Source organism: Gekko japonicus, unplaced genomic scaffold (assembly GCF_001447785.1).
Source record: "Gekko japonicus isolate JY-2015 unplaced genomic scaffold, Gekko_japonicus_V1.1 scaffold1305, whole genome shotgun sequence".
Taxonomy (NCBI): Eukaryota; Metazoa; Chordata; class Lepidosauria; order Squamata; family Gekkonidae; genus Gekko; species Gekko japonicus.
The window spans coordinates 504,036-514,329 of NW_015170318.1; the positions used below are offsets into that span (position 1 = coordinate 504,036).

The following is a 10,294-nucleotide window of genomic DNA, read 5'->3' on the forward strand; positions in this document are numbered from 1 at the left end:
GGGTTCTAACCCCTACTCCACCAGGAAGCTCACAGAGTGACCTGGGGCCACTGTCACTGTTAGAGAGGTTGAGATGAGGAGTGGGGAAACCAGTTGCCCATTTCTTTACTTTCGTTTGTCATTTGCCTTCCTTAACATAAGAACATAAGAGACGCCAATGTTGGATCAGGCCAAAGGCCCATCCAGTCCAACACTCTGTATCACACAGTGGCCAGAAATACCAGTGCCATCAGGAGGTCCACCAGTGGGGCCAGGACATTAGAAGCCCTCCCACTGCTGACCCCCACAAGCACCAAGAAGACAGAGCATCACTTGCCTCAGAGCCCCTATCTATACCTTGTGGCTAAGAGCCACCGATGGACCTCTGCTCCATACGCTTATCTGTCCCGCTCCGAGGGTCGGGGACCCCACAGACGACTGTCTACAGACCCCTGAGCCGCTGGGAGAAAGACAGCAACCCGGCTTACCAGGCAGAGCCCGTCGCGGAGAGCCGGAGAAGCCCCGTAGTCCGACAGAAGATGGAGGAGGCGCGGGGCCGCAGGAGGCACCCAGCCCCGGCCGAGCCCGATGACGAGACCGGGGCTCGCTGCGACGTCAGGGCAAGCGGGAGCAGGGCGGGGTGGCGCGAGAACCGAGGGCCCTCCTTGAGGGACGGGGCAGCAGGACGGCGGCGGTGGCGCGGCCCCGAGGCCGCCAAGGCCGCCGGCGGCGTACACACGCCCAACCAGGGAACGCCCCGACGGCATCGGTGCTTACAAAGGGGGGCGGGGCCCAGGTCACAGGGGCAGAGGGGCGATCCTGGGGACGGAGGGAATCAAATAAAAGGTGGGTACAAGAGAGGGCCAGTGAGGAAGAGCACGCGGAGGATGAGAGAGAGCGAAAGCAAGCAAAGGAGTGACAGGAGAGAGAGCGAGACGGTAACAGCGTGCAGGCAGAGGGACTTACAGGGTGCACTTAACCCCGTCCCCTGCCGGTCTGAGGCCCTTCTCTAACCCCTTTTTGCTGCAAGCTCTCTGGCCACCGGGACCACCCGTCTAGTCACCATTGGACGCCCCTTCCAGCGCTACGGCCACCGGGGGCGCCACTCCCCATACAAAGGGGGAACTCGACATATCTAATTCCCTTTTGAAGCCATCCATGCTTGTAGCCGCCACCACCTGTGGCAGTGAATTCCATGTGTTAATCACTCTTTGGGTGAAGAAGGACTTCCTTTTATCCGTTCTAACCCGACCGCTCAGCAATTTCATGGAGTGCCCACGAGTTCTTGTATTGTGAGAAAGGGAGAAAAGTACCTCTTTCTCTACCTGCTCTGTCCCATGCATAATCTTATAAACCTCAATCATGTCTCCCCTCAGTCGTCGTTTCTCCAAGCTAAAGAGCCCTAAGCGCTTTAACCTTTCCTCATAGGGAAAGTGAGACCTGAAGCAGGTAAATAGTACATGAAGAATAGTACAAGAAGGACCATAAAGGCAATAACAGCAAATGCTTCCGCTCTGTTCTCAGGCCTTGTTTCTCTGGGACGTGAGGGACTCCTCCCGGAAGACCCCCTTTCTCTGGCGCTCCCTGCCTTTCTGCCACCAAGACTGGATCTCCACCTGTGCCTGGGCAGGCCCCATGTTGGTGCGTTCGGGTGATCGTGTGGTCCATGTTGGTGGGCTCTCGTGCGGGGCAGAGGGGGAGAATTCCAGGAGCAGGGGAGGGACCACACAAGAACACATTTCACATTACCCTTTTTAAGCCATTTTAAAACCGTTACTGTACCGTCTTGGAGTAAACCGGTACAGGGCTGCCATTTCACACAGCCTTTCCCTTACTGGTAAGGAGCTGTCTCTGAAGCAGTTTGGCATTTCAGATTGCACTGCTTTGTTTTCCCGCCCTTTTTTGCCCACGCGGGTGATCTCCTTTTTTTGGGGGGGGGAACGTTCGTTTTAGAGCGCTATAACACAACATCAAAGCAGCACAATAGGAACCCCATTGGAATGCCTGGACTCCACTGGGATACATGAGATGGCTACATCTGCCACCTGGAAACAAGTACCCCATTGGATACAGGCTTCAAGTGGGAGATCAGGGCATCAGTGATTGGTGAGACAGATGTTGCTAACCCAGACTGATGTGCATCCATCCATGCCAAGAGACAATTGGCTGGGAAGTGACTGGCACAGAGCTGGATCAGGTATACCACTCGCCAACTTCAACCCACAAAGATAAGGGGTTTGCCTCCCTGCCCTTTATACTTGTTTCCAGGGGACAGATGTAGCCATCTCATATATCCCAGTGGAGTCCAGGCATTCCAGTGGGGTTGCTGTTGTGCTGCTTTGGTGTTGTGTTATAGCGCTATAGCTCTCTAAAACAAACATTAAAAAAAGAAAGGAGATCACCCGCGTGGGCAAAAAAGGGCGGGAAAACGCGCTTCACAAACGGTACAGAAAAGTGAAGACTGCTTGGAAGCAGTTTGTAGGTAAAATTGTTCAGAAGCGCTTCCCTAACAGGACAGAAGCGTTTTTGTCTGAAAGTGAAAATATATCCCGGTAGGGAACCATTACTAGAACGGTTCTGTCTGAAATGTCAGACCGGAAACCATTAGGGAACAGTTCCTGTACCAGAATATATAGGCTGTCTGAAATTCCCCAAGCTCACCGCCCTGACCAGTGGGTAGAATCGCCCACTTCCTTGCCCACCTGTCAGTTGGCGCGCCGGCCTGAGCACCGGGTGTCACAGCGGGAATTGCTCCTGGTGAGTCAAGCAAGCCGGACCCTTTCAAAATGCCTCCAGTGACTCTCCCGCTTCCTGCCCTTTTCCGGCCACCCTGCCTGTTGTTTTATGCAGCCGCTACGCCGGGGGTGTGGAACTCAGTGGGAAGTCGGATGGCTGAGCTGCTCAAAAGCACTGGTCCCTTGAGACTCCCCAAGGCGTCCCTGAGGTGGGTGGTGGGGGAGAGGGCCCTCTGCAGCCTCATTCTTAACTTCCTGTCCGGTTTTGCCACTCTCCAAACAGCTGTCTGGTTCCAACGACTGCACCGTTTGCCTCTGGGATCCCCAGACTGGCAAACGCCTCCGGGTGTTCCTGGGTCACCAGAGCCCCGTCTGCGGGGTTACAAGTGAGGTAAGGCGGCCCTCTGGGGGTTCCTCACGAGAGAAGGTGGAACTTTCATGCTTTCCTACCCCAGATTGGCCTTGGAGTCCTTTCCTCTTCCTGCAAATCTCTTGGGCTTGGGCACTTGGGCGGGTTCCAAAGCAAAGGTTTGGGAGGGGGAGAAGGTACTGAGACTCATTTCTGCATGTAGGTGGTGTGATTTGGATGGTTTGAAATGGCTTTTGAGTACCTTAAAGTTTTTTGGCTCTGAGAAATGCCATCACTTTCACTACATCCCGTAAACTCCTCCTAGCCTCTGCTGGCAGACTTCCCTGGCCTCTGCGCCCTGCCTTCTGTTAGGTCCCCCCGGACACTGTGAATCAGAGGCTCTCCCAGCTCCTTGAACCACAGATGGGTTTCTGGAACAAAACATCTCAATTGCTTGGTAGGCAGATTTTTGCAAAAGATCTTTAATCGGCACTGTTTTAGAGCACAGCTGTTTTAGAGCAGTTTTCTTTGGTGCCCAGGACATTCGGCGCGTGTTATGCTCATCGTCATCGCAAACATGCCTGTCCCTTGTCTCACTGTTACCGCAGAACGATCATGTGATCTCCGTGGATAGGGAAGGGATGCTGGTGGCGTGGGACCTCCGGGGAGTGGAGAAAACCCGGTTCCTGGCTCATCCGGGTCGGGCCAACCACTGTGCTGGCTTCAGGGATCCAAGTAAGAATAAATTGCTCAGGCTGCTTTGGAAATCTGGGAGGGGGAAATGGGCTCTGATACTGCTGCCCCCATCACTTGACCTTGTCGTGCAAATAAATCTCAGGGTGTGCTGATATTTGGATGTGTTCAGCTTAAGGTGTTCACATGGCTGATCAGCATAAAGATCCACTTGAACAACAGAAAAACCTCTTTAGTTTGCCAGCCACTGAGTTCAGGTCACGCACACAGCTTTTGCAAGACCTTAAATCTGAGCAATTTAACTTTATATACAGCATTTCTGTCCCAGCTTTTGGCCCAGTTAGGACCACCAGGGCAGCAGTTTAAGAAGACTTGAACCTGCAGCCCTACTGAGGATATGCTAAGGTGCTGGTCTCAGTTGCCATTGAGTTTGCAGTGCTTCGGTGGAATCAGCCTGCAGAGGTGCTGGGAGCTGCCTTGTAAAGTGCGCTTGTAGCTGTGCAAATGTTTGGAAACATTTACCTTAATTTTCAGTTTTTTCTAAACGCAAAAACTAAAAGGCCAGTGGCTGTCAAGTCACAAAATGCCCAATATATAATACCTGTTGCAGGTTACATTCATGGGCATGTTGAAAAGATGATCATATGTGCAATGCAAATCTGCAACAAAATATATGTACAGTGGTTAAGGGGACTAGAATCCAGGAAGCCGGAGTTCTACCATGGAAGCTTGGTGCTGGGCCAGTCACGCCCACTCATCCTAACCTGTCTCACAGGATGGTTGCTGTGAGGATAACGATGCACATTGCTTTGGGTCTCCATTGGGGAGAGGGCCAGGATACAAATGAAGTAAATAAAATTACCTAAAGCAAGGACGAGAAATCAGATTTTTGAAGTGCGGAGGAATTGCCTCTAAAGTGGGGATTGTCCGTGGGGCTAGTCTCCTCTGTCTCCCCTCTCCTGCTTTCTCCCAGTGTGAAATCTTCCTCATTCTCCTTTCAGCAGGGGAAAAAGCATTTATGTTGGCTGCTGCTGGCTCTGATGGGACCGTGAACCTTTGGAAGCCCCTGGTGGTAAGGGGGTGGGGGCTGGTGCTGCGTTCCTCTTGTGGCTCGTTGTCGGGCACATCCCTGTTTAGACCGGGTTTTTTTGTCTCGTTTTCCTTTGAAGCTGCTATTACCATTGCCGAAAAACACTTTCAAAATTGAGGGGAGGGGACAGAGCTGCAATTGAATTTTAAAAAATACTTAATTCACCTGCTGAGAGAAACCCTATGTATTTCAAACTATGCGTATTCTCTCTGGGGGTAAATCTTTGTAAATCTCCCCCCCCCCCCTGAACAAAACCATGAGGATGGCATCCCTTGCACAGGTTAGCTGAAGCAGAATTATGTTTCATTTCGTAACTTAAGAAGAGATGCAAACCCCTTCAGTTAAAGAAGCACACCGATAGGGGTACAGCCTAGCCAAACTTAAATTCCTTTCTATCCCATTGGTTTCAGATTTGTGTAGCTGCTGCACTCTGCTGCTGAAGTTAACGGGACTGAAAAGAGCTTAGCTTTTGGCTGGATCTTTTGGATCTGTTCCATTAGCAGAAATGTTTTAATCCGACAATTGCTGGAAGCAGAGTAGGGAAGGATGTATGCTTGTTTTCTCAGAGCAGGTGTACTACCGTTCCCATAAAGGGACCCTGTTCTCACCCCCTGCATAACAGATATTATTTTTTCTCCTTGTCGGCTGTGTGGAGCCATTAAAGTGCTGGACAAGACAAGAGTAGCAACGATGCCTTTCCTTAGCTGGTTTTCCCCCTCGCCTTGCCCCAAACCCAGAGATATGCAGGTGCATCACGGTGTCACCCTCTTCTTCCGATTGACAGATGGAGCAACCCCAAGTCTTTTCTGGGCACTCGGCTGCTGTTTGCGGTGCTGCTGCTGTTTCTCCCACGTCTTCCTCTTTCCTGACGATAGCTAAAGACAAAACAGCCCGGCTGTGGGCCCTTCAGAAGAGAGATGGTTAGTACCTGTGTCGCTTACACAAAATCCCCTTCTGAATTCACAAGAATGCCAAAAGCTCGGCTTCCCTAGCAGATGGTCCCAGGTTCAATTGCTGGCATCTCCACTCCAATTTAAAAGGATCTCGGGTGGCAGGGCCCGGGGAAGTTCCCTGCATGAGACTGGAGCCGCTGCCAATCAGTGTTCCCTCTAAGCGGAGTTAGTGTGAGCTAGTTCACAGCTTTTTAGCCTCCGGCTCTCACTTTTTTGCCTTCGCTCAGGAAGGATGGCTCCAGGGCAGACTTAATTTATGCAGGCGCCAAATCGCTCGCTCACAACTTTAATGCAAGTGGCTCACAAAGTAGAATTTTTGTTCACAAGACTCCACAGCTTAGAGGAGCACTGCTGCCAATCAAAGAAGACACTGGGGTGGATGACCTAAAGGGCAGGCTGGGTTAGAATCCTCGTCACATGATCAAATGTGAGCAGATGGGGGGGGGACAACTAGGGGGCATGTAGGTGGTCCAAGAAGGGCACTAGGGGGTGTGTAGGGGGACCGAGGGACACCGGAATCTTAGACAATCTTCTGCTGGAACATACAGCTTGGCTTCTGTAGTTGAATTATCTGGAGGGATTCTGCAGTATTTGCTTACAGTCAATTAGGCTTGGTTCTGCTTAATCTTCTTCGTGGTCTCTGTGCTTCACACCAATGGGGATCTAGTGCGCCTGCGCTGGATCTGCCGGTGCTGTAACAAGCTCTTTTTAACGGATTTTCGCACCCAGTCCCTCCGGGCATGCGCAGGAGCCCCACTGCGCATGTCCAGGGTCTGGTCGGATCGCTGTTTTCGTTGCTTTTTAGCGATTGGCTTTTGTTTTTTTCTCTCAGTTTCACTTCAGTTTTCTTTCCTCTCGTCATTTAAAAAAGGAGGGGGAGTTTTGTTTTTTCGTCGTCTGAGGTAAATTTACCTCAGGCTTTCGGGCCATTGCCCCCCCCCCCTCTTCCCGGTCAGACTTTTAACGTCTCTCAGTCTATGGAGAAAACGACTGGAAAGAAGAAAAAGTGGGGATTTTTTAATCGTTGCAGAGGCTGCGGGAGTAAATTGGCTCCTCCGGACGGTCATAAGTACTGTATTTTCTTCCTGGGGGAATCCCACAATCCAGACTCCTGCGAACATTGTACCACAGAATAGTCTCCCTTCCGTTTTTTAAAATAAGAGTTTCCTCTTCATACGGTGGTGTATACCATGCCATAGAACCTGGCTCTCTTCTCTTCAGGGGAATAGTTGGTAGTCGAGACTGTTGTATCGGCGCGTCTGTCTGCCGTTGGCAGTTAGGCCCGTCAGCCATTGGTAATGGTGCTTGCCTGTAGACTGTTTCGGCCCTCTGGCTCTGGCACCAGGCAACTTGTTAAACGAATAAAGCAGGTGTTTCGAGTCAGGGAACTTGGGATTCCCCACCCACCCGCCCTCCATTAGCCACACACTGCAGTCTATTAGGTCCCACCCTCTTTAGTCTTCTAAAATTCCCTAGGCTCTGCCCCTCGCCCATCCCAGGCTCTGTCCACAGGCCATGTGCTTTTAAAATCACACACGGATAAACTTGACAGTTGCTCGATCCCCGGCAGGTGATGTCAAAGTCCTCCCGCAGCCTTGTGGGGTCATCAGAGCCGTGGCCTGGTCCCCAACGGGGGAGTTTGCTGTGTCCGGTGGGGAACGGGGAGAGCTGACGCTGTGGCAGGAAGGCAAGGTGGTGGCAACAGCAAAGGTAACTGGTGCGCCAGGCGAGGGCGGTAGTGAGTGCTCCCTCTGGTGTGTGAATGGAAGAGAAGCAGGCTGCAGGGAGCAGGTGGGACGACACCCCCGATGCCTGCCAACAGATGAGCACAGTTTGGTATCTGAGCAAGGGTTGAGTCCCAGTGGCACCTGAAAGGCCAACAAGATCTCCAGGGCGTAAGCTTTTGAGAGTCAGAGCTCCAGGAGCTTTGGAAATCTTGTTGGTCTTCTAAAGTGCTGCTGGACTTTAAATCTTATCTTGTACTGCAAACCAACACACCTGTTATCTGTGTTAATCCCAAAGCAAAAGTCCAAAACCAAAAATCCACTGGAAATAACCTCTTCCAGGATCAGTCAGTCAAAATGCGACAATGTGCAGCCCTTGGGGAAGGGGGGGGGGCAGTAGAAAGCGAAGATGAAATGGTACCGGGTGGAGGAGCTCTCAGGTTATGTACCTCTGGAGCAAAACACAAAAATGGAAGCATCTGTAAAAAGTCGCAGTTGATCGGATAAACTCAGTTGCTCTCCTCGAGTGTCCCTGGGCTGAGTGATACACTGAGTGAGGCAGTGCTTTGTCCAGGATTCTGTTCTCTCCACCTTCCAGGTTGGCTCTTGCTGCATCACCGCCTTGGCCTTCACCTCCTCCCACACGGTCCTTGTAGCCGCCGGTGGAATCAGCCTCTGGAACATAAACCCCAGTGGATGCGGAGACGGGACAGTTGGGTAAGGCCAGGCAGAGCAGCCCCCGCGTCCTGGTAGTCACCCTTTCTCGGACTTAGGGAAAGCGGGAGTCTGAGGGATCCAGTTCCCACCCCTGAAGGCTTCGATTCCCTCAGCCCTAGAACCTGCTTTGGCGTGAGAGAGCTGAGCCTCGGGAGAAAAGAGATAAGTGAGGAAAGAGTCTCTCTTTGCAGAGCTCCTCATGGCCATCCACCGGGGTGGGTGTTATGTACGCGGACCGCCACTAGGAGTCCATGGCACAGTCAGGAGCTTAGCTCCCCTGAACAATAGGAACAGTGGATCCTAGTTCCCCCAGCACCAACCAATAGCCACTTTGGTGGGACATTCAAACCCTCCAATGGGACTAGGGGTGTGCTGGGTGGGTGTGTATATAGTTGGCCTTGCAGGGCCGTTTTGCAGTTTTGTGTGAAGTACAATAAACGTGTGCAAGAGCATGTCGTTGTCCGAGTTCTCCATGCGGCGAACGCAGTACTTTTCAGTGGGGACGTTCTTCTCTGGACAGTGATCATTCATGGAACTTAGATGTTTTCTGCACAAACGGGTCTCCCCGCTCCTGCGTCTGTGTTCCTCTGCTGCTGTCTCTCGTTTCTGCAGAGGTATTGGCAGTCCGAGGAGCAAAAACAGAGTGTTTTTTTAAAGTAAGTAAAATTTATTGTGCAGTCATTAGCCATTACAATTTAAAACAATGTACAAATTAGACAACTTACAGCACTGGAATTTGAGTTAGATTTAAATTATAACAACCTCTGAAAAGCTGCACACTCAGTATTTAAATTAATTACAATCTTAAATATAGATGCCCATCTCCAGAAACACATACACACCCTCAAACATTGCTGTTTTACAGTTAAATTTCCCGCCCGTGCCCTTCATCTGGATCTGACTATTGCTTCAGTCTGGAAATCCAGCTCTCCCCCTTTGGTGGAAACATGGTTTAAAAAAAATTGGGATCAATTTATTTTAGAAAAACTCACACAAGTCAGCCAGAACACTATAGCGGATACATCTAAGGCTTATGAACGGTTGTTTGGTCAAGGGTCCTGCATTTTATGGCAGAGAAAAACATCCCTGCTAAAGCCTCTTATGTTCCTTGGGTCCAATTTCAGCTTCTTGTCTGCTTCATAATAGGGCTTAACACAAATATTGGCAGAGCTCCCTTGGCTCTTTTCAAGATCAATCATCATTCTGCCACCCATAAGGACTGTTGTTGTTCAGTCGCACAGTCGATTCCGACTCTTCGCGACCCCATGGACCAGCTCCCGCCAGGCCCTCCTGTCTTCCGCTGTCCTCTGAAGTTTGCTCAATTTCATATTCGTTGCGTCGATGACACTGTCCAACCATCTCATCCTTTGCCGTCCCCGTCTTCTTTGACCTTCAATCTTTCCCAGCATCAGGGTCTTCTCCAGTGAGTGCTCCCTTCTCATTTGGTGGCCAAAGTATTTGAGCTTCAGTTTCATTATCTGGCCTTCCAGGGAACAGTCAGGGTTGATTTCTTTTAGGATTGACTGATTTGATCTTCTTGCAGTCCAAGGGACTCTCAAGAGTCTTCTCCAGCACCATAGTTCAAAAGAATCTATTCTTCGACGCTCGGCCTTCCTTATAGTCCAACTCTCGCAGCCATACATGACTACTGGGAATACCATTGCTTTGACCATGCGGACTTTTGTTGGCAGGGTGATGTCTCTGCTTTTTATCATGCTGTTTAGGTTCGCCATCGCTTTCCTCCCAAGGAGCAGGCGTCTTTTAATTTCATGGCTGGTGTCACAGTCTGCGGTGATCTGGGATCCCAGGAACGTGAAGTCTGTCACCACTTCCACAACATCCCCTTCTATTTGCCAAGGAGTGATGGGGCCGGATGCCATGATCTTAGTTTTTTTGATGTTTAGCTTCAAGCCCACTTTTGCGCTCTCCTCTTTTACCCTGAGCATGAGGCTCTTTAGGTCCTCTTCACTTTCTGCCATTAGAGTGGTATCGTCTGCATATCTGAGGTTGTTGATCTTTTCCCCAGCAATCTTAATGCCCGCTCGTGATTCATC

At 50.9% G+C, this 10,294-nt stretch overlaps 1 protein-coding gene across 1 annotated transcript in view; it reads left to right on the forward strand.

Annotated features, from left to right (window-relative positions):
* The window catches only part of LOC107116171 (telomerase protein component 1-like), an 86,250-nt gene that overhangs the window by 63,768 nt on the left and 12,188 nt on the right, over window positions 1-10,294 (forward strand). The window contains exons 43-49 of the mRNA XM_015418043.1: window positions 1,504-1,620; window positions 2,998-3,105; window positions 3,672-3,798; window positions 4,761-4,828; window positions 5,631-5,766; window positions 7,370-7,509; window positions 8,122-8,240. Of these exons, the coding sequence (XP_015273529.1) occupies window positions 1,504-1,620; window positions 2,998-3,105; window positions 3,672-3,798; window positions 4,761-4,828; window positions 5,631-5,766; window positions 7,370-7,509; window positions 8,122-8,240 (815 nt within the window). The remainder of the gene's footprint in view (window positions 1-1,503; window positions 1,621-2,997; window positions 3,106-3,671; window positions 3,799-4,760; window positions 4,829-5,630; window positions 5,767-7,369; window positions 7,510-8,121; window positions 8,241-10,294) is intronic.